This window comes from Salmo salar, chromosome ssa11, assembly GCF_905237065.1.
Source record: "Salmo salar chromosome ssa11, Ssal_v3.1, whole genome shotgun sequence".
Taxonomy (NCBI): domain Eukaryota; kingdom Metazoa; phylum Chordata; class Actinopteri; order Salmoniformes; family Salmonidae; genus Salmo; species Salmo salar.
The window spans coordinates 25,240,001-25,264,479 of NC_059452.1; the positions used below are offsets into that span (position 1 = coordinate 25,240,001).

At 46.5% G+C, this 24,479-nt stretch overlaps 1 protein-coding gene across 12 annotated transcripts in view; it reads left to right on the forward strand.

Annotated features, from left to right (window-relative positions):
- LOC106562332 (pleckstrin homology domain-containing family A member 7) overlaps positions 1-24,479 on the forward strand; it is a 184,183-nt gene that overhangs the window by 24,102 nt on the left and 135,602 nt on the right. Inside the window, exon 1 of one of the 12 annotated variants that reach the window (XM_045689237.1) lies at positions 7,125-7,382. The exons of the other annotated variants lie outside the window; for them this stretch is intronic. Within the exon in view, the coding sequence (XP_045545193.1) occupies positions 7,297-7,382 (86 nt within the window). The 5' untranslated portion in view covers positions 7,125-7,296. Of the gene's footprint in view, positions 1-7,124; positions 7,383-24,479 lie in introns of those variants that run through there. 12 annotated transcript variants of the gene reach the window in all.

Consider the following 24,479-nt stretch of genomic DNA (forward strand, 5'->3'; position numbering starts at 1 on the left):
TGATTGGAGATGCTGGGGCCTTGTTACTGTGGAAAAAGCTTATTGACAGCATTTAACAGCAGTCAACAGTGATCTGTCTCTTACCCAGATTACAGGGGATACTGGTTCAACCCTAAGGGGTCTGTCCTATTTAACCAGTGTGCCCTAAGAGCTTAACCAAACCTACTAGCCTCATCTAGTCTTATATGTCTGTCTGTCTGTCTTGCCCCTGTCTTTGAAGAAGAGACGGGCCCCAGACCGGAAGGTTCCGGTTGCATCCGGAGAGCAAGGTCATCACTTACAGATGATTTGACGAGACACTGTCTGTCTGTGAAGACGACTGCATGGCTGCTGTAACCTGAGAGACTAATGCTCTTTAGAGCCGAGACGAACAGACTGCTTTACCTGGTGGGCTAGACGGTACCCTTCCTCTTTCCTCATCCTTTTTCTCTCCACTGAGTGGTGGGAAATTCTCTATCTCTTTATCATCTCTCTGTAGTTGTGTCCCAGAGAGGAGGCGCGGCATAGGTGCTGACGGGGTTGCCCAGGGTGACAGTGGGGGCAGATCAGCGAGTGGCTGAAACAGCACAAATACCCCTGTCTGATGCTGCACTCTGCTTTCTCCCCAGTCACCCTCTCACCTAGCCCTCTGCCTCCACACTCAACACAGGTACAGGGGAACTCACTGGGAAGGAACAGAGCTCTCTCTGTGTTACATCCTGATCTGTGATGATTGTTTTCTCCATCGGTGGACTCTGAGGACAGAACCCTCCCAGGACAGTCCAGGATATTTTTGGCCTAGTTGGAGTGTGAGGTGCTGGGAGTCCAGATTCATCCAGGCACATTCCTGAGACAAGCAGCCCAACCCTGTCTCTGTCTGTGGGGCTGCAGGCTGCTCACTGCAGACACTGCAGGCTCTCTGGTCACACCCTGGGAAAGAAGGAGTGCTGAAAGGATAGCAAAGGACAGCGGAAAACAACTCCTCCAGAGTTAGGGAAGGAAAGGGAAAGGGGGATACCTAGTCAGTTGGTTACAATACTGCTCTTCACATTCTGAACTAATGCAATGCTGTGACATACTGAGGATTGTGGAGGGAAAGACTAGCCAACCGAACACAGACCAACAGGAGGATTTCATAGCTTGTGGCTGGTGTGAAAGGCAAAGGTAAGATATTATTTATAGCTATGTGAAAGAGGAACCTTATACTGTATGAAAGGCTCTGTATTCATGTAGGATTAGCTCAGCCTGTGCATATACCTAATTTATACTCACTAACAGCAGCGAGGTTCAATGTGACGATGTGGTTCTATATCTTACTCAGAGTTAATTAATGACCTATGTAATATGTGGCCTATCAAAGCCGGCCAATAGTACCGTAAATTCCGGACTATAAGCCGCAACTTTTTTCCCAGGCTTTGAACCTTGCGGCTTAAACAATGACGTGGCTAATATATGGATTTTTCCCGCTTTCAATTTTTTTTTCTCCAAAAAAACACATTCTGTGACGTGCTCAGTTTTTTGGCAGCTTGAAGCTTTCATTAGACCAATGGAATTGCCGAATGGGTTAAGGTCAAACAACTTTTTGGTTTACTGTTTAGATTAAATTGAGCGCTCTCAAACTTCCCATCATTCTGATTACGGTAGTCATTTTGTCACCCTCATCATGGCAAAGACACGGAGAAATGCATATGATGCAGCTTTCAAGTTGAAGGCGATTGATCTGACTGTTGGAAAAGGAAATTGAGCTGCTGCACGGGAGCTTGGTCTTAATGAGTCGACGATAAGACGTTGGAAACAGCAGCGTGAGGAATTGACTCAGTGCAAAAAGACAACTAAAGCTTACTGTGTAAGGGCTGTCGTGAGAGAGAGACCAAGGTGCAGCGCAGTTAGTGTTCATCTTGACATTTAATTCAAACAAAGAGAACACTATACAAAACAAAATGAGAAAACCCGACAGCCAAACAGTACTGACAGGAAACACACTGAACAGAAACAATTACCCACCAAAACCATAGGAAAAACATGCTCCTTATGTGTGACTCCCAATCAGCAACAACGAACTTCAGCTGTGCCTGATTGGGAGCCACACAATGCCCAAAACAAAGAAATACAAAAACATAGAAAAAGGAACATAGAACGCCCACCCAATGAAACACCCTGGCCTAACCAAAATATAGAACAAAAACCCCTCTCTATGGCCAGGGCTTTACAGTACCCTCCCCCCCCCCAAGGTGCGGACTCCGACCGAAAAACCTGACTCTGAAGGGGAGGGTCCGGGTGGGCCTTCTTACGGCGGCGGCTCAGGTGCGGGACGTGGCCTCTGCTCCACCCTCGGCGTCGCCCTCTTAGGTGGCGCACCTGGCCGCGCCGAAGGTCTGGTGGGCGACCCTGACTACGCCCGGCTGGCGGGAGGCGATGGCTGCGCCCGGCTGGTGGGCGGCGATGGCTGCGCCCGGCTGGCGGGCGTCCCTGGCTGCGCCCGGCTGGCGGGCGTCCCTGGCGGCTCCGACCCAGGATTCACCAGGCTGAGGAGACATGTAAGAGACCTGGCCCTAGGCGCAGGCACAGGACTCACCGGGCTGGCGGGCGGCTCTGGACAGGCGGGCGGCTCTGGCGGCTCCGGACAGGCGGGCGGCTCTGGCGGCTCCGGACAGGCGGGCGGCTCTGGCGGCTCCGGACAGGCTGGCGGCTCCGGACAGGCGGCGGCCCTGGCGGCTCCGGACTGGCGGGCAGCTCTGGCGGCTCCGGACTGGCGGGCAGCTCTGGCGGCTCTGGACTGGCGAGACCCACTGGAGGCCTACTCCTAGGAGGCGGCACAGGACGGACCAGGATGGGGAGACCCACTGGAGGCCTGGTCCGAGGAGGAGGCACAGGCTTAACCAGGATGGGGAGACCCACTGGAGGCCTAGTCCTGGGAGGTGGCACAGGACGGACCAGGATGGGGAGACCCACTGGAGGCCTGGTCCGAGGAGGAGGCACAGGCTTAAGCAGGATGGGGAGACCTACTGGAGGCCTAGTCCTGGGAGGTGGCACAGGACGGACCAGGCTGGAGAGATCCACTGGAGGCCTGGTCCGAGGAGGTGGCACAGGATAAACCGGGCTGTGGGGGAGCACTGGAGTTCTAGACTTTACGCTCTTTACCCATACTCCAGGCTGAATGCCCACTTTGGCCTGGCACGGGCGGAGAGCTGGCATTGGGCGAACTGGACCCTCCCAGCGCCCTGGAGACACAGTGCGCAGAGCCGGTGCAGGATACCCTGGCCCTAAAAGGCGCACTGGAGACCAGACGCGCTGAGCTGGCACAACCCGTCCTGGCTCGATGCCTGCCCTCGCATGGCACTTGCGGGGGGCTGGTATGTAGCGCACCGGGCTTTGAACGCGCACTGGGGACACCGTGCGCTCCACAGCATAACACGGTGTCTTACCAGTACCACGCTGCTTCCGGTAAGCACGGGGAGTTGGCTCAGGTCTACCGCCTGACTCCGCCAATCTCCCCGTGTGCCCCCCCAAAACATTTTGGGGGGGCTGCCTCTCGTGTCTGCTGCGCTCCCTTTCCTCATACCAGCGCCTCTCAGCTATCGCTGCCTCGATCTCCCACTGCGGGCGGCGATAATCCCCAGCTTGAGCCCATGGTCCACCTTCGTCCAGTAATTCCTCCCATCTCCAGGAATCCTGAACGATCCTCTCCATTTTCTCCAAAGTCCATGAGTCCACATTCCTTTCCTTCTCCTGGTGCCTCTCCTTCCTCCGCTGCTTGGTCCGTTTTTTGGTGGGTAATTCTGTAAGGGCTGTCGTGAGAGAGAGACCAAGGTGCAGCGGAATTAGTGTTCATCTTGACATTTAATTCAAACAAAGAGAACACTGTACAAAACAAAACAAGCCGTGTTTCGTTAAAGCATATTTATTTTTGTTACAAGCCGTGTTTCGTTAAAGCCTGTGTAAAGTTCATTTGTTTCAATGTACCGGTAGGCACCTGCGGCTTATAGACATCTGTGGCTTATTTATGTTCAAAATAATATATATTTTTAAATTCAGTGGGTGTGGCTTATATTCAGGTGCGCTTAATAGTCCGGAAATTACGGTAGTCATATATTGGGTGTCATATTTGTGGATGTGGCCATGGTTTTGTTGATGGTGTTTTCCTGTTTGTAATGCTGTGGTTTTGTCCCCAGACAGTGGTATCACTATCAATACCCATACATGGTGCTTGTTCCTGTTTGATATTATCCCAACATCGCTCTCAAGATGCTGAGTAGAGTATTTGATATGGACACATATGGAAATGAATAATAGATAGCGTTCATAGATTTGTGGCTTACTTGATGCAAGGTTTCATTTTCCCAGTACCCAGATTCAGGGTTTCACCATTCAATTTGTTTTATACCTCTCGCTCTGGCGTGACAACCCCACACTGTTGAATTGATTTGAAGCTCATCTTCCAGGAGGCTAGCCTGATAACAGAGAGTATCAGAGTGAAAAGTCTTCAACAGAAGTGGTTGAAGAAGTGTGTCTGTGTCTACCAGGAAGTGTGAGCTATCAGCACTCCCTGGATAAGGAATGTGTGATAATATGTGTGTAGGAGGTTTAAGAAGCCATTTAAGGAAGCCAGGGTGATTATGCTAAGTAGAAGCAGAGGGGAACAGTGGGCAGGGGGCTGAAGTAGATGCTCTGTTCTCTATTGATTGAGGCACTCATTATGAAATGCCCTTCAAACCCCCTGCATTTCAGAGCAGGTTCACCCTCGCGCTCCTACAAAATGAGGAGAGGATGAGGAGGTCTGATGATGAATGCCCACCAGCTTCAGCTCAGATAAAAGTGCATAAGTAATATGGGGCCAAATATGTGACACCATTCTGTATACTTCTGGCCCCTCTTTGGACACTGTGTTAACTAACCTCCAGACGAGCTTCAATGCCATACAACTCTCCTTCCGTGGCCTCCAACTGCTCTTAAACACAGGTAAAACTAAATGCATGCTCTTTAACCGATCGCTGCTCGCCCGTCCAGCATCACTACTCTGCATGGCTCTGACTTAGAATACGTACACCAAGTAGCCAGTATATTAGGTACACCCATCTAGTACCGGGTCCGACCCCCCTTTGCCTCCAGAACAGCCTGCATTCTTCGGGGCATAGCACCATTTGTATCAAGGGCCCTAACGTGTGCCAGGAAACATTCCCCATACCATTACATCACCGCCAATAGCCTGTACTGTTGACACCAGGCAGGATGGGGCCATGGACTCATGCTGCTTACGCCAAATCCTGACTCTGCCATCAGCATGACGCAACAGGAATCGGGATTTGTCAGACCAGGCAATGTTTTTCCACTCCACTTAATTGTCCAGTGTTGGTGATCTCGCGACGCTTCTTTTTGTTTTTATCTGATAGGAGTGGAACCCGGTGTGGTCGTCTCCTGCATTAATAGCCCATCTGTGACAAGGACCAACGAGTTGTGCGTTCCTAAGTTTAGGTCACTGATTTTGCCCATTCTGAAGTTCAATCGAACAGTGACTGTGAATGCCTCGATGCCTGTCTGCCTGCTTTATATAGCAAGCCACATGACTCACTGTCTGTAGGAGGGAACCATTTTCATGAATGGGGTGGTGTACCTAATCAACTGGCCACTGAGTGTATAGTGAGCAATATGTTTGGAACATCAAATCGCAATAAAATCGCAGTATCGAATCGCAATACATATACAATCGTGAAAATCGCAATACATATTGCATCGGCACCTAAGTATCATGATAATATCGTATCGTGAGGTCCCTGGCAATTCCATTTTAGTCTCTGGTTTCTGTGTATTTGTGCTTCCTGGGAAGCAGATCATGGTCAGGCTAATGCTGCATTTAGATGGTACGAGGTAGACGGCAAACCGGATATCATTGTTTTCAATGAGAGCATGGCTGTAAATGCCGTCAAGGCTGGCGGTGAATGCCGTCAGCCACTACGGTAGACGGGACTTGCTGCCAGAGTTCAAATATTTAAACTTTTGCCCTCTGCGTTGTTTTCTACCGGATGTTAATTTTCACTGTTTGTTTACTGAAATCACCATAGCAACTCATAACCTCGTGCTGGCTTGCTTTTGCTGTCACCGCCTTTCTTGCTGTCTTGACCCGCTATGCCGATTGTGGTATTATGCATTATTCCAAATGACATAATTTGTGCGGTTAGACTGGAGAATCTGCCAGACTGGTGTAAAATCTACAATGCTAAAGAGGCCCTTGTTTGGAATGTGAGTGCTAGTGACTCATTGGAGGTAGATGCTACGAGACTGGGGTACAGAGTCTGTCTGTTCGGATGGATGAGCAGGGCAGCAGTGGATGAGGCTGGGGGGGACGAGGGCAGTGCTACAGTAGATGTGGAATAGACCAGGGATCAGGGATGAGAAGGGGGCTGAGGTAGAAGGGATGAATGAGGGATAAGGATGGTGCTGGGGAAGTGAGTTCTCCTCTGGAGGATCTTTTTCCCTGTGCCGGAGTCATCCTTAACCTGACCCCCCCCCCCCCCCCCTTCATTAGCTGATAGAAGGTATTTTCAGCAGGGCTAGTAATCAGTCTCTTAGGCTGCTGGAGCATTGCCAACGCACCACTGCTATTTCTCAGGGCACGAACGCTCTCTCTTTCCCTTTCCCTCTCGCTCTCTCTCTAGCTCTCCCTCCCTCACTTTTCCCATTTCCACATCTTTCCCTACTCCCTCCTTCATGTTACTACTCTCCATTCCTCTCTCTCTCTCCTTCTCTTCTCTCTCTCTCTTCTATTCCTTCTCTTCCCCGTCTCTCCCCCTCTGGTTCTCCCACTCACTTCCCCTGCACATGCTGCCAGTGTGACCGTGGTGTATGCATGAGTGCAGGGAGAATGGAGCAGAGAGAGGGGGCGTCCAGCCCAACACAGGAAAGGAAAGGGCTCTGACGTCACTGCTCCACTGTGGAATGCACATAGCAGAGGAGAGGAGAGGGAGGGGAGCTCTGGCAATCCCAGGCTGCTGCTCCTACTGCTCCATGGCCGAGGCTCCACACTGGTCTCCCTCTGGTCCTCCTTAGTCCTGCTCTGTTGCTGCTCTGGGGTTGACTGGGCCCCTCGGTCCTCCCATCCCACCCCAGAGCTGTGGCTGTTCTGGGGAGGGTCTCATCACGTCAGATGTGGGCGTGCTGCAGTAGCCCCACCCCCTGTATCTCTGTCTGAGTGGGACAGCCCAGGAGAAGAAGCGGGAAGCAGTGTTTAAATGCATTCCTGAGACAACGTCAACAGTCGGCAGCATCACAGCTGAGTGGAGTACAACACAGAACAGAGAGCTGTCCTGTCCTGCAGCTAACATGTGGAGGGAGCCGGGCTACTCCTCTTCCTCACACACCCCTCAACCCAGGGCCAGGAAGCCCTTCTACCATGGGACTCATAGCAGGTCTGTATGGCTGACGTCCCCTCCTGGACGACTCCTATAGCAGAACTAGCACAGATGTACCGTAGCCTTCTTTACGGCTACCTGGCTACGCTCAGTTTGATGTGCTAGAGGTTGCTAACAGCTGCTGCAGACTCACTGCTTTGCCAACCGTAAAGCGTCTGTGTATGATCCTTGGCAGGGAAGTTTTGCCTTGTTTATCATGTGTTAGTGCGGAGCTTTTTGAACAGTCATCTGGCTATTGCCTACCTACGATGTCTCAGGCTGAATCTAAATTATCAGAATCCAACACTGTGGACTGGTGTACAGAGGAAACCTGCATTTAATCAAGCCTTTAAACTCTGCAATGCCGTCTCTTGCCCCAAGGAAAACGGATAGATAGGGAAGCGAAATAACCATTATGGTGCTTTAGTGCATGTTGTCATTAATATTGACTACTGTGTTGTTGAACTGTTTCATGTTCACTTGTTTCTGTGTGGTCAGTATAGTTGTGTGTGATGAGGCAGGTTGAGGACACAGATGGTTGTTGGAAAGCTCAGTCATGTTGTCCAGAGACACTGACTAGCCTACTCCTTGTTATTGTGGTCAGGCAGACAGTGAGACACCCCTGTTTGGAATGTGTTGTTTGTGTTGGGTCACTCCTCACACCGCTCTCAGGACCCAGCTAGACAATTTATACATCTGTCCCATATCTCAGTTGCTCAATTCAGTGATGATGGGCTATTTCTTTCACTATATGTTGAATTGGTTTTCTCCATACTTCATTGATTGAGGAAGTAATACTGTTTTCTCTACCTCCCTGTTGTGAACATACTTAAACACCGATTGAATCGTTGAGGTTTACATTCATAGCCTTCCCTGTAGCTCAGTTGGTAGAGCATGGTGTTTGCAACGCCAGGGTTGTGGGTTCGATTCCCACGGGGGGGCCAGCACAGAAAAAAAAAAAAAAATGTATGAAATTGTATGAAATGTATGCATTCACTACTGTAAGTCGCTCTGGATAAGAGCGTCTGCTAAATGACTAAAATGTAAATGTAAATGTAAATATTTATATCAATGAAGTATTGATAGTGTTTAGCTCATGGCATGATTGTACTCTGTCATTACCTTTCCCTTTCATAGGAGTCTATGACTTCCTGCTTGTTATCATTCTATCAGAGTCTCAGTGTCAAGCACAGCAGTAAGGTTGTTTGATCTATTTATCATTCCTCCCTGCTCCCCTGTCACCTCCCTGCTGAGCTCTCAGCCACAAAGTGCCCCTGCTCATAAGAAGTGTGTGACAGCTCCAGACCACATATTGTGACCCATTGGATGTAGGGGACTGGGAGTGGAAGCCAGACCAAACTAGCCCAAACCAGTTCATCCCAGCCTAGCTTGACTCGGCCCAATCCAACCTGGCCAAAACTAGCTCAAAGCAGCCTATCTCAGTCTGACATATCTTATCCCATCCCAGCCCAAATCAGACCAGCACATCACAGCCTAGCTCAGCCCAACTCAGCCAGTCTGCCACTTGGCCACAGGGCGACATGGCGCAACGCTCTTCATCTGTATGCTCTGAACGTATGGAGGTCGTGTCTTTCTTAGCTGGAGGGTTTGGCTAGCGCCCGCTACCCGGTTGACTATGAAACATTTGAGAAATAACATTGAAGCAGGCCAGGACAATATATTCAACAGAGGAAAGTAGAACCTGTTGTTACTCACATAGGTTTCCTACGCTGAACAAAAATATAAACGATTTCAAAGATTTAACGAGTTACAGTTCATATCAGGAAATCAGTCAATTGAAATAAATTCATTAGGCCCTAGTCTATGGATTTCACATGACTGGGAATACAGATATGCATCTGTTGGTCACAGATACCTTAAAAAACAAGGTAGGGGCGTGGATTAGTCCGTATCTGGTGTGACCACTATTTGCCTCATGCAACGTGACACATCTCCTTCGCATAGAGTTGATCAGGTTGTTGATTGTGGCCTGTGGAATGTTGTCCCACTCCTCTACAATGGTTGCGTGAAGTTGCTGGATATTGGCAGGAACTGGAATATACGCTGCCGTACATGTCAATCCAGAGCATCCCAAACATGCTCAATGGGTGACATGTATGGTGAGTATGCAGGCCATGGAAAAACTGGGACATTTTCAGCTTCCAGGAATTGTGTACAGGTCCTTGCAACATGGGTCTGTGCATTATCATGCTGAAACATGAGGTGATGGCGGCAGATGAATGGCACAACAGTGGGCCTTAGGATCTTGTCACGGTATCTCTGTGTATTCAAATTGTCATCGATAAAATTGAATTGTGTTCGTTGTCCATATTTATGCCTGCCTGCCCATACCAAAACCACATTGCCACAATGGGGCACTGTTGACAACGTTGACATCAGCAAACCGCTCGACCCCACAACACCATACACACTGTCAACCCACTGCACGGTACAGTTAAAACTGGGAAACTTCTCTAGCTTGCCAGCGGCTATCGAAGGTGAGCATTTTCCCATTGAAGTCGGTTACGACGCTGAACTGCAGTCAGGTCAAGACCCTGGTGAGGACGACGAACATATAGATGAGCTTCCCTGATACGGTTTCTGACAGTTTGTGCAGAAATTCTTCGGTTGTGCAAACCCACAGTTTCATCAGCTGTCCGGGTGGCTGGAATCAGATGATCCTGCAGGTGAAGAAGCCGGATGTGGAGGTCCTGGGCTGGTGTGCTTACATGTGGTCTGCGGTTGTGAGGCCAGTTGGACGTACTGCCAAAATCTCTAAAAGACGTTGGAGGCGGCTTATGGTGGAGTAGGGCTGTCCCCGTTCTTTCGACCAATCGATTGGCCAAAGTGTTTGAACTTATTTTCCATATATAGACAGACACACCCTATGTGTTTGAATAAAACCAGCTACATACTGTATGCACTGAGCTTGTCTGATGCTTTAAGCACACTGTTTGATTAAATAATTAAGACACACAAATGACTCAAGAAAGAGCCTAATGGTCACACTGTGTTAAAAAAAATGCCTGTGAGTGCCTGTGTGACTGGTGCACGTTGTCTCTCTCTCCTCCTTACTGCAGTGAAAAGGCACCACATCACAGCAAGTGTTTTTTGCGCTATCCATGCTGAAGCTGCAACATAATTTCAGCCATTTACTTTCTTTCTGGAAAGTTCTGTTACTGAAATCCCTAATTTGTTCAGGAAAAACATACCCTATTCTCTCAACCCTTGCTCTCTTTACATGAAACATGTAAGCATCGCATGCAAGTGACCAATAGGGCCTGACCTATAGCCTATCATAATCACATCAATAAATTGGTTATAACAAACTTATAACAAACAGCAAAATGGATGTGGAGGACGTGGATGTGGTCTCAAAATGGATGTGGAGGACGTGGATGTGGTCTCAAATTGGGCGAATGTTTACTGGTTGCTCAGGAGGGAAAGAGGAAGTCAGATCTGTGGAAGACATTTGACTTAGTTGTGGAAACCTCTGGAGATCAAGAAAAGGGAAGGTATAGGAGCAAAGGTTGCGTGAGTATTATGTGTGCCAAACAGTTCCTGTTAGATTACAATATTTATACCCTGATGAAGACAGCTTGTCTGTCGAAACGTTGGATATTAGGTTATTAGTACGGTACGGTATTAAGACTAGACAGGACGCGCTCTTAGGCCTACAGCTCGATGGTGGTTATACAAGGATACTATACCAAGCCTACTAATGATAACGACATTACTTATTATTATAATGATGATCATAATAATAATTGTAATAATAACAATAAGAAGGAGATCAAGAAAAGGGAGGGTATAGGAGCGAGAGCTGCGTGGATATTATGTGTGACAAACAGGTACTGTTAAATTACAATATCATTTTTCTACCTGTTTGGAACAGTGTAAACAACACTGAATAAATTGTAAGTATTACCAGTCTGTTCGAACTGGAAAGAAATTGTAAAGTCATTAGCATAGCAAAGATTAAAAACAGCCAGATCTGTGAAATTGCTTTATCTGACATTGTGCCATTTTATAAGACTTTGTGCTCACAGAATCAGTTGGCTATTAAACAAACACTCAAACATGCAACAGAAGCAATACAGGGCCTTCGGAAAGTTTTCAAACCCCTTGACTTTTTCCACATTTTGTTACGTTACAGCCTTGTTCTAAAATTGATTTAAAAAAAATTTCTGCATCAATCTCAACACAATACCCCATAATGACAAAGCAAAAACAGGTCATTAGATTTTTTTGCAAATGTATTACAAATAAAAAACAAAAATATCACATTTACATAAGTATTCAGACCCTTTACTCAGTACTTTGTTGAAGCACCTTTGGCAGCGATTACAGCCTTGAGTCTTCTTGGGTATGACGCTACAAGCTTGGCACACCTGTATTTGGGGAGTTTCTACCATTCTTCTCTGCAGATCCTCTCAAGCTCTGTCAGGTTGGATGGGGAGAGTTGCTGCACATCTATTTTCAGGTCCCTCCAGAGATGTTCAATCGGCTTCAAGTCCGGGCTCTTGCTGGGCCTCTCAAGGACATTCCGAGACTTGTCCCGAAGCCACTCCTGTGTTGTCTTGGCTGTATGCTTAGGGTCGATGTGCTGTTGAAAGGTGAACCTTCACCCCAGTCTGAGGACTCTGGAGTAGGTTTTCATCAAGGACATCTCAGTACTTTGCTCCGTTCATCTTTCCCTCGATCCTGACTAGTCTCCCAGTCCCTGCCGCTGAAAAACATCCCCAAAGCATGATGCTGCCACCACCATGCTTCACCGTAGAGTGGTGCCAGGTTTCCTCCAGATGTGATGCTAGGCATTCAGGCCAAAGAGTTCAATCTTGGTTTCATCAGACCAGAGAATCTTGTTTCTCATGATCTGCAAGTTTTTAGGTGCCTTTTGGCAAACTCCAATCGGGCTGTCATGTGCCTTTTACTGAGGAGTGGCTTCCGTTTGGCCACTCTACCATAAAGGCCTGATTGGTGGAGTGCTGCAAAAATGGTTGTCCTTCTTGAACGTTCTCCCATCTCCACAGAGGAGCTTTGGAGCTCTGTCAGAGTGACCATGGGGTTCTTGGTCACCTCCCTGACCAAGGCCCTTCTCCCCAGATTACTCAGTTTGGTCAGGCGTCCAGCTCTAGGAAGAGTCTAGGTGGTTCCAAACTTCTTCCATTTAAGAATGATGGAGGCCACTGTGTTCTTGGGGACCTTCAATGCTGCAGACAATTTTTCGAACCCTTCCCCAGATCTGTCTTATCACAATCCTGTCTCGGAGGTATACGGACAATTCCTTCAACATCATGGCATGGTTTTTGCTCTGACATGCACTGTCAACTGTGGGACGTTATATAGACAGGTGTGTGCCTTTCCAAATCAAGTCCAATCAATTGAATTGACCACAGGTGGACTCCAATCAAGTTGTAGAAACATCAAAAGGATGATCAATGGAAACAGGATGCACCTGAGCTCAATTTTGAGTCTCATAGCTAAGAGTCTGAATACTTATGTAAATAAGGTATCTGTTTTTTGGGTTTTATACATTTGCTAAAATTTCTAAAAACCTGTTGTTGATTTGTCTTTATGGGGTATTGTGTGTAGATTGATGAAGGAAATAAATAATTTTATCAATTTTAGAATAAGGCTATAACGTAACAAAATGTGGAAAAGGGAAAGGGGTCAGAATACTTGCAAATTCACAAGCATCATGCTCTCTCCTCTCTGAAAGAAATTAGACCGCAACCAGAGATCTGTATATGAGGAGATGCTCATGTCTCCACCCTAACAATGGGAGTAGTTGTCCCAAAGGCGGGAAGACAGGCGACAAGCTTAGGTCCAAAATATAAAATGTTATAAAATAATATAAGATTTCTTATTGTTGCACCATTACTTTTGCAGAATATAACCATATACAATTTCAGTAGAGTGACGGTCTATGCCAACCCCGTGGCCTCCGCAATGGATTAGTCCACTGAGACAGGCGTGAAACAGGTGTCTTGTGCAACATGAAAAACAATATTTATGCTGCTCGGCTAAAGAAATCTAGGTCGACCAACAGCCTATCGACCAAATAACCGACCCTATGGTAGAGAAGTGAACATAAAATATGCTGGTAACAGCTCTGGTGGACATTCCTGCAGTCAGCATGCCAAGTGCACGCTCCCTCAAAACTTGAGACATCTGTGGCATTGTGTGTTGTGTGACAAAACTTCACATTTTAGAGTGGCCTTTTATTGTTCCCAGCACAAAGTGCACTGGTGTAATGATCATGCTTGATATGCCACACCTGGATTATCTTGGCAAATGAGAAATACTCATTAACAGGGATGTAACATTTGAAAGGAATAAGCTGTTTGTGTATATGGAACATTTCTGGGATCTTTTATTTCAGCTCATGGAACATGGGACCAACATGTTGCGTTCATATTTTTGTTCAATATACATGTGATATAGAAATTCCTTGAATTTCCATAAAGAGTTAAGGATTTCCAATAATAGCCTTGGTGATATCTACCAGAAGGTTGAGGTCTTTGAAATGGGATTGGATTCCCTGTAATATTAAGAACATAACCTTTCAACTCCCACAGAAGGAGATTTAGATCAACTCTGTGCTGCTGAGAAATACCAGGGAAGGGTTGGTTCTCCTAGTATCTGGCAGCTCACTGTTTCCTCAAGACTGTCCAGCTGGACTTCAGGCTAAATGGGCCAGATGGCCGGGTACTCCTGATGCCTGACTTCCAAAGCCTCTTAATCCACCCCCTCTACAAGAGAGGACTGAAAATAGCCCCCGGATTCAATAACTCTCTGTCAGTATAACTTCTCAGAATGTATTTGTTCACTTTGTTCACCCCTTACTTGTTGGATCATTTGTAGGAATGGCTTGTGTACAGTACCCTGACTGACTTTATGTCTTTTTGATAGTTTGGTATCAAATTTATAAAAGCATCACATGAAAATCTCTAAGGTACTGATTACATTTTCTCTGTCACACCTATTGAAGATTGATTTGTATGAGCTATGGTTCTAATACAACTGCTTTGTAAAAGGATGACCTTGGTGGACATGGTAAAAACACAGCTGGAGAAGATCTAAGGATATGTACTGAACCAGTTTGTACCCACACAGTATGTGAATGCTTGGCATAATGCTGAGGGAACAGATTGAGAGAGACAGACAGGTCTTTGATACATCTGTGGTACGTTCTACAGTGCTTTGATAGCTGTTTGGACCACATGTGTGTCAGAAGCAGATGTTTAGTCAGAAATCTATACTGTTAATCCTATTCTACCATATTTAATACTGTGTACAGGATTACAGTAAAGTCAGCCATTCTTACCACTGGAGAAAAGTATATTAGTCCCTGATGCTGCTGTGGGCCCTGTGTCTGTTTGTGTCACTATGGTGGTGGGCCCTGTGTTTCAGTACCACTGAGCGGTGTGGTTCAGTAGTGGTACTGGACCACTGTGTTGGGTTACCCGTGTGTATTAGAGCAAGGCCCTGTGTTTCAGTACCACTGAGCGGTGTGGTTCAGTAGTGGTACTGGAGCACTGTGTTGGGTTAACCGTGTGTATTAGAGCAAGGCCCTGTGTTTCAGTACCACTGAGCGGTGTGGTTCAGTAGTGGTACTGGACCACTGTGTTGGGTTAACCGTGTGTATTAGAGCAAAGCCCTGTGTTTCAGTACCACTGAGCGGTGTGGTTCAGTAGTGGTACTGGAGCACTGTGTTGGGTTATCCGTGTGTATTAGAGCAAGGCCCTGTGTTTCAGTACCACTGAGCGGTGTGGTTCAGTAGTGGTACTGGACCACTGTGTTGGGTTATCCGTGTGTATTAGAGCAAGGCCCTGTGTTTCAGTACCACTGAGCGGTGTGGTTCAGTAGTGGTACTGGAGCACTGTGTTGGGTTAACCGTGTGTATTAGAGCAAGGCCCTGTGTTTCAGTACCACTGAGCGGTGTGGTTCAGTAGTGGTACTGGACCACTGTGTTGGGTTAACCGTGTGTATTAGAGCAAGGCCCTGTGTTTCAGTACCACTGAGCGGTGTGGTTCAGTAGTGGTACTGGACCACTGTGTTGGGTTACCCGTGTGTATTAGAGCAAGGCCCTGTGGGAGCTGGGGCTGAGTGGCTCTGTGGCTCTGCTCTGTTAGCCTGTAGCCTGGGGACAGTGTAATGAGAACTGCAGGAGAGATCCCAATGAGCCGGGAGGTCCCTTCCAGTAGACTAGGTGATCACACAACACCCTAAAGAGCTGACTCAGTCTGCACAGCCACTGGGGGGGGGGGCAAGAGGGGGGGATGGAGAAATAGAAGGAGGAGGTAGGAGATTTAGAGAGAGGCAGAGAGAAGGAGATGGATAGTGAGAGTAAGATGAGGAGAAATTGCTCCTCTTGATGTTGATGTGCAGTCATAAAAATCTGTGTACGTTTTCATTCTATGTCCTGGGGACTCTGAGGGGATGTTATACACACACAGCCAAGCTAACGTGGAGGTAAAAACAACCCTGTCTGCCGCAGTAAACATTACATCAGAGTTGTGTGAAGAAGACCTCTGCCTCGGTCACAGGCCCACACCCATCAATCTTCCTCAGGGAATCGTTCCTCTGTGGCACAATTACCGCAGACTAGTCAAGTTTCTCTCCCAGTATGTGTGTTTTTGCTTCACCATGATTCATAAAGGACTTAATTCTAGAGCGACTTACAGTAGTGAGTGCATACATTTTCATTTTATTTTCTTCGTACTGGTCCCCTGTGGAAATGGAACCCACAACCCTGGTGGTGCAAGCAGCATGCTCTACCAACTGAGCCTCACAGGACCACGTAATGCATAATGCATGGTATATCTAATGAAACTTCATGGTGAATATGGAATGAAAATAATAATAATAATAATTTATTTAATAATAATTATTTATTTAACTTGTGTAGCGCTTTTCATTACAGAAAATAATCTCAATGCGCATATAAAGCAAAACAAACAAGACATTTAAAATGAGATGGTAGAGATGGAGATTGAATCTCTATTTGGCTTGGGATGAAAGGCTGGGAGTGGAGGCAGTTTGGATTGGAAAGGCAGTGTAGCTTCAGCAGGGGGGCATCGATGGTACAGCCAGAGAGAAACAAAGACAGTCTGCCAAACAGGCCTGGAGCTCTTCATCAGAGACCACATCTTCTTCTCCGACGGTCAGTTCCTCCAAAGGGCCCGCTCCTCTGTAGGTACTGGTCCTCCATTGCTGAACATGTAGCACCCACCTGGGTGATGCCATGGCTCCTGAAAAGCACACAAAAATCACCCACATCTTGGCAGTGGTTAAGAACAGTCCCTGAGCCTCTTCTGCCATCGCTAGACAGAATGCAGTACTTGTTGTAATTCTTCCCTACAGATGAAACTATAAAGCTGGGGATTCATTATTTGAATCCAAACAGACAGCTAGCTAGAAGATAGCCAAACAGTAGAAAATATAGACCACGAGACATAAGTGATCAACGCCCAGAGCAGTCAAGTCCCAGAAATGCAACCAAAACAAACAAAAGTGACAAAATGATGTACAATATTCTAGGTGACCTCATGGCGGCATGGCAACCATGGAACTCATGAACACATCTGTAGGTTATCTAACAGAGTATCGTTCATATCTTATGACATCTCTTATCTCTGCGTTGTGAACAAGCAACATTTCCACCTGTCCTGTGCACAGTGCAATGTTAGCCTATGTTGGGTTGATGTATTATAGGGTCAGAACAGATTTATTGAAAGCGTGTCAATACATTGTGCAATAATTACCATGCTATAATTACTACCTAGATCCCTAATAGATTTGACACTATCATAAATGGATTGTAGATGAACGTGTATGAGCGTGTGTGTGTAAGGACACTGTGTGTGTGTGTGTGTGTGTTTGTGTGTGTGTGTGTACGTACGTATGTGCCATTCTGTGTGTGTGTATGTACGTGCCATTGTGTGTGTCTCTGGATGCGAGTGTGTGTGTGTGTGTGTGTGTGTGTGTGTGTGTGTGTGTGTGTGTGTGTGTGTGTGTGTGTGTGTGTGTATGTGTGTGTGTGTGTGTGTGTGTGTCTGGATGCGAGTGTGTGTGTGTCTGGATGTGTGTGTGTGTGTGTGTGTGTGTGTGTGTGTGTGTGTGTGTGTGTGTGTGTGTGTGTGTGTGTGTGTGTGTGTGTGTGTGTGTGTGTGTGTGTGTGTGTGTGTGTGTGTGTGTGTGTGTGTGTGTGTGTGTGTGTGTGTGTGTGTCTGGATGCGAGTGTGTGTGTGTGTGGGATGATAAAAGCTGTGTGTGTGTGTGGTACTGTAAGGGGATTGGACGTGTTCCACAGCATGAGGGGAGCTGAATCCGATTGTCACATGATCCCTCTTTATGTCCCCTCCCTCAGCCCTGGGACAGGATCACTCTGTTTACATGGCAGCCATGAAATGCTATTGGAATAAGAAGGATTAGCTCAGATACAGATAACCTAATTCCCTACTCCAAGTCCTACAATAGAATAAAACCATGATCCTCTTGTCTGGTATCCTTCCACTGTATGAGCCTGAGGTATAGGTGGATAGTTAGCCTGTTAAAGTGATCCTTGTGTCGCTTTTGATATTTCAAACCCTCTCGCCGTAGGCCAGGCTTGGAGATGTGGTGACAAGTGCATTATGCCCTTGATAGTTTCTACTCAGCGGAGCCAAGAGGAAACGTTTTCTAAACGACGTGGAGAAACGACAATGACACCTTGGGCAGTCGGTGCCGCCCCTTCTTGACATGAAGGATGTGTGTGATGGTGTGGAGCAGTGTGATGGTGTTTGGAGCTCCATTCCAGAGGTGCAGTGCCCTTCATCACTGTCTCCCCCAGGCCCAGGCTCAGCCCACGGAGGGAGAACAACAGAACGACAGGAGGGGCTGCCAAGCACAGCCCACTCCGCTCCACCGCTCCTCCCGTGCAGGGCTGTGTGTGTGCCCTCATTAAACAACACACCTCCAGCCTTTACATCTCACTCTCTCCATGACAGGAGACTCTGAATGACTGGTGTTGTCAGTGAGACATCATAGACCTGCTCTAGCCGTACCCAGCCAAGCTGAGTAGAGTGTCTCTATTCACTCTGTGACAGAGGCAAATAACCCCAGTGATGTGATGAAGGCTATATGCTTGATGTAGCTGTAGCGTTCTGTTTTTATCTATTGTGATTGCTTTTCACTGGTGAGATTCCAACAGACCTAGACCAGAGCAGACTCCCCTCTCCCGTCTTGCTGCTGTGCTGCAGGCTGCAGTGCTGTGGCCAGTGGAATTGGATTGTGAATGGCTGTGGAGGACATTGATTATTTTCAATTTACACAGCTACCACTTCCATATGTCTCTGAACACTTATTGACCAACCACAGAAGCTGAAAAGAAGCAGCTTCCACACAAACTATTTTTAGTTTATCTTGCTCAACAAATTGTGTTATGTGACTTCCGCTTTCATTCTTTTTGTTGTTGTTGTAAACAAACATTTTGTTCACACAACAAACTGTTGGAGTCCAGCATGAGGTCACCAAGCCATACACGTTCAGCCATAATGTTTAGTGTTCATCTGAAGTTTGATTTATTTTTCATGTCAGAGGATGAAGAGGATCAGATCAGACAGATTGTCTAGATGTGAACATATGCAATTTAGTGTGTATGTGCGTGTGTATATGAGCGTGTGTTCGCTCGAGTGTGTGTGTTGGATTTGCCAGTCCCCCTCCTGTCCTCTTGAGGCAGATTGCAGACGGGTACATTGACACAGAGAGGAATAACAGTCAAGCCATTGAAAGACCATTCATTTGGTCCTGGAGACCCCTGGAGAGAAGATTATTATTTAAAAGGCACTGGTGAGAACCGAAATCAATCAAGCTCATCGTCAGTATGGAAACCGATAACTGTTCCTGTATGGGAATGCTGAAATCCTGCAGGTAGGAACCATTTGTTTTGATGTAATTATGTGTTCTACATGACACTGTTTGTCATAAGATTGATAGACACATTTGAATAATGTGAAGGTCAGAGCATGCTGCTGTGTGTCGGTTTATGGATTGTAGCTGACTGCTGGGTTGAGAAACAACAGAACAAAGCGCTGCTAGTTTCCCAGATGTAAGCTGTTCTGTTGAACGTTACTCAGATCAACTGATTCCCCTTGTCTGTTTCTAATGACCTGTCGTTCTGTCAGTCTCCTGATACTGCACTGTCTGTTTCTAATGACCTGTCGTTCTGTCAGTCTCCTGATACTGCACTGTCTGTTTCTAATGACCTGTCGTTCTGTCAGTCTCCTGATACTGCACTGTCTGTTTCTAATGACCTGTCGTTCTGTCAGTCTCCTGATACTGCACTGTCTGTTTCTAATGACCTGTCGTTCTGTCAGTCTCCTGATACTGCACTGTCTGTTTCTAATGACCTGTCCATTGTTTCTAATGACCGTCGTTCTGTCAGTCTCCTGATACTGCACTGTCTGTTTCTAATGACCTGTCGTTCTGTCAGTCTCCTGATACTGCACTGTCTGTTTCTAATGACCTGTCGTTCTGTCAGTCTCCTGATACTGCACTGTCTGTTTCTAATGACCTGTCGTTCTGTCAGTCTCCTGATACTGCACTGTGGGACGTTAGACTGCGTGTTTGATCAAAAGTCAACGCTGACTTCTCAATGTAGAACAGCGTTTTTCACTTCTGTTTCAGCTCTTTTTCAGACGTTCAGACAGTCAAGGCCTTTTGTCATGTTCTCTCAGCAGGGGGGAGGTGACCTTTTATTCTTTTGACAGTGAAAATCTGTCACCTCTGATTGTGGTTCTGCTCCGCTCTGTTCGGCTCTGTTAGGCTGTGTTAGGAGCCTGGGTCTCTCAGGCATGGGGAGCAGAAGCAGCCTGTCCTTCCAGCCCCTGAAGCATGGTGGGTATTTCTCACCTGGCCTCATGGAGACAGACACATTCTCCCTGTGCTGTTCTGTACTGTACTACTGGGCTGTGAGACAGGACAGTGGCGCGCCGTCCCCATTAGCGATGCATGGTACCTGCTGTAAATCTGCTCATGTTGTGACAGCCCTGCCAGTGTTCTTTGTGTAGGAATTTCAATGATGAATGCAGTTAACTGTAGAGATGAGTGAGAGCCTCCTCCATGGCCACCACTCTCTCCTCTCCCAGTCACCAGCTCCACATACGGCTGACTTTGCTTCGGTGCTCATCTCACAAGTGGAGGGAAACATATTTCATCTGATGAGATGAGCACAAAATTGCTCTGAGTGCTTGTAACAGCAGACGTTTGCATGTATGTTTGTGTGTGCATGTGCGTGTCTGTGTGTGTGTGTGTGTGTGTGTGTGTGTGTGTGTGTGTGTGTGTGTGTGTGTGTGTGTGTGTGTGTGTGTGTGTGTGTGTGTGTGTGTGTGTGTGTGTGTGTGTGTGTGTGTGTGTGTGTGTGTGTGTGTGTGTGTGTGTGTGTGTAATAATCCTGTACTGCAGTAAACACAGATGACCAATAGCCTTCACATGAGAACATCAGTGAGCAGAGCAGTGAGTGAAATGGAGAGTGGAGCTAGGGGGAGTAGTGAGTAGTGTAAATAGTGAGTGAAATGGAGAGTGGAGCTAGGGGGAGTAGTGAGTAGTGTAAATAGTGAGTGAAATGGAGAGTGGAGCTAGGGGGAGTAGTGAGTAGTGTAAATAGTGAGTGAAATGGAGAGTGGAGCTAGGGGGAGTAGTGAGTAGTGTAAATAGTGAGTGAAATGGAGAGTGGAGCTAGGGGGAGTAGTGAGTAGTGTAAATAGTGAGTGAAATGGAGAGTGGAGCTAGGGGGAGTAGTGAGTACTGTAAATAGGATTGCTAGTTCCTTTAGCCACTGGCCATTCGCTCCACACAGAGCTCCATATTCCAGAAGAGCCATGGATTGTTCTCAGGACTCAGACTTTTATTCCAGCAGGGCCGCTCCCCTAACAGGAGCCAATTGAATTGTGCTGTTCTCCCTGATCCACAGTTTGTTATTTATTGTTATTACCTCCAAGCATGAGTCCAGAGTTTTATATAGTAAGACGACAATTTAATTACAAACCAAAATTGATTGAGCATGGCTTGATTTCAGAAAGATCTGGGTGATAAAAGCAAATAATAGACAGGTTTATTTTGGCAAATGAGGACATAGCCCTCTCTCATCTCAGTCCAGAACATTTGTCATCTGTCAGGGAACCATCAATTAACTTGAACTTTTAGTGAATTCATCAAGGTTAATTTATTTAATTTTGTAATTTTGCTGTAACCTTCTGGCTGAGAAAGGTTATTAAATTAATCCACAGCTTAATGAGCTTTATTTGATTTATTAGGTTGACTTAACCCTTATTACCCGGACATCATGAATACAACCACAGTCTAGTTAGCTTGAAATGATCTGATTAAATCACTACTACATCACTTCAGCACATTGGCCGTGTATAGAGAGATGACTCAAGATCTCCCAGCATTCCTGTTGTCGAAGGATGAGATGGATGAGGCCAGGTGGTGTTGCTGAGTACAGAGTAGTACAGGATGTCTGTGACCTGAGAGGAATGTCATTCAATGTACAGTATGTCTTCCTATATGATGATCCTGTCCTGTGTCCTGTCTGTGTCCTTGTTCCAGCCATGACACTGTTGTCCTTTGATCCTGTGTCTGTGTTGGACAGCGACTTCCAGATCAGGCAGGAAGTGTAAACATGGAGAGAAGTGGTCTGGAACACTAGCCAGGTCTCGGACATGGGGTAAAATACTTAATCCGCTCTCTCGTATTCTCCACTTCACCAGGACCCCAGCCACCTCAGTAGATTCTGCTCATGTTCCAAACTGCTGACTATGCCTTTATCATCCATAACCCTATGTGCACATTATTCTTTCTTCCTATCTGGTAGGAACTGCCAGGATCTTTGGGTGGGATGTGGAACCATTTGTATTCTAACGTTCTTTGCCTGGGGGCGAGTAAGCTCTGAGATAAGGCACCACCTGCATTACATAAATGAAATGTAAAAAATGTAAAAATTGTAGAATGCCTTTTCTTGGCAATGCCTTCTCTTGGCATAGCTACAGTTGAAGTCGGAAGTTTACATACACCTTAGCCAAATACATTTAAACTTAGTTTTTCACAATTCCTGACATTTAATCTGAGTAAAAATGCCCTGTCTTAGGTCAGTTAGGATCACCACCTTATTTTAAGAATGTGAAATGTCAGAATAATAGTAGAGAGAAGGATTTATTTCAGCTTTTATTTCTTTCATCAGAAGTTTACATAAACTCAATTAGTATTTGGTAGCATTGCCTTTAAATCGTTTAACTTGGGTCAAACGTTTCGGGTAGCCTTCCACAAGCTTCTCACAATAAGTTGGGTGAATTTTGGTCCATTCCTCCTGACAGAGCTGGTGTAACTGATCAGGTTTGTAGGCCTCCTTGCTTGCACACGTTTTTTCAGTTCTGCCCACAAATGTTCTATAGGATTGAGGTCAGGGCTTTGTGATGGCCACTCCAATACCTTGACTTTGTTGTCCTTAAGCCATTTTGCCACAGCTTTGGAAGTATGCTTGGGGTCATTGTCCATTTGGAAGACCCATTTGCGACCAAGCTTTAACTTCCTGACTGATGTCTTGAGATGTTGCTTCAATATATCCACGTAACTTTCCCTCCTCATGATGCCATCTATTTTGTGAAATGCACCAGTCCCTCCTGCAGCAATGTACCCCCACAACATGATGCTGCCACCCCAGTGCTTCACGGTTGGGATGGTGTTCTTCGGCTTGCAAGCCTCCCCCTTTTTCCTCCAAACATAAGGATGGTCATTATGGCCAAACAGTTCTATTTTGTTTCATCAGACCAGAGGACATTTCTCCAAGAAGTACGATCTTTGTCCCCATGTGCAGTTGCAAACCGTAGTCTGGCTTTGTTATGGTGGTTTTGGAGCAGTGGCTTCTTCCTTGCTGAGCGGCCTTTCAGGTCATGTCGATATAGGACTCGTTTTACTGTGGCTATAGATACTTTTGTACCTGTTTCCTCCAGCATCTTCACAAGGTCCTTTGCTGTTGTTCTGGGATTGATTTGCACTTTTCGCACCAAAGTCTCCTTCCTGAGCGGTATGACGGCTGCGTGGTCCCATGGTGTTTATACTTGCGTACTATTGTTTGTACAGATGAACGTGGTACCTTCAGGCGTTTGGAAATTGCTCCCAAGGATGAGGTCTTGGCTGATTTCTTTTGATTTTCCCATGATGTCAAGCAAAGAGGCACTGAGTTTGAAGGTAGGACTTGAAATACAGCCACAGGTACACTTCCAATTGACTGAAATGATGTCAATTAGTCTATCAGAAGCTTCTAAAGCCATTACATTTTCTGGAGTTTTCCAAGCTGTTTAAAGGCACAGTCAACTTAGTGTATGTAAACTTCTGACCCACTGGAATTGTGATACAGTGAATTATAAGTGAAATAATCTGTCTGTAAACAATTGTTGGAAAAATTACTTGTGTCATGCACAAAGTAGATGTCCTAACCGACTTGCCAAAACTATAGTTTGTTAACAAGAAATGTGTGGAGTAGTTGAAAAACAAGTTTTAATGACTCCAACCTAAGTGTATGTAAACTTCCGACTTCAATTATATGTCCGTTTTCAAACTCTTTTCAGAATCTGTGAAATCTGGAGCTGCTGAACTGTTGCTAAAGAGGTAGTCTAACGGCTACAGCTTCTAGGAGATGTCAGTGTATACTTGCATTTTCTGTCAGCGAGCACTTTTCTTAGTATGTATTTGGTCTGTAGTTGGTATTTCAGTGTAGTCTTTAAGGCCTCTTGACAGCTTCATCTTGTCTGGCTGCGGATGACTGCACTCTCCTGACTCTACCAGCCCCCTTCCCCTTTACTCCCCTACTTTTCCCTCTCCTCCCCTACTTTTCCCTCTACTCCCCTAAACTCCCCTACTATTCCCTCTCCTCCCTCTCCTCCCCACCCCTCCCCTAAACTCTCCTTCTCCTCCCTCCCCTCTCCTCTACTTCCCTGAACTACCCTACTCTTCTCTTCCCTTCCCTCCCCTCTACTCCCCTAAACTACCTTACTCTTCCCTCTCCTCTACTCCCCTAAACTACCCTACTCTTCCCCCTCCTCCCCTACTCCTATCCCCTTGACTCGCCTA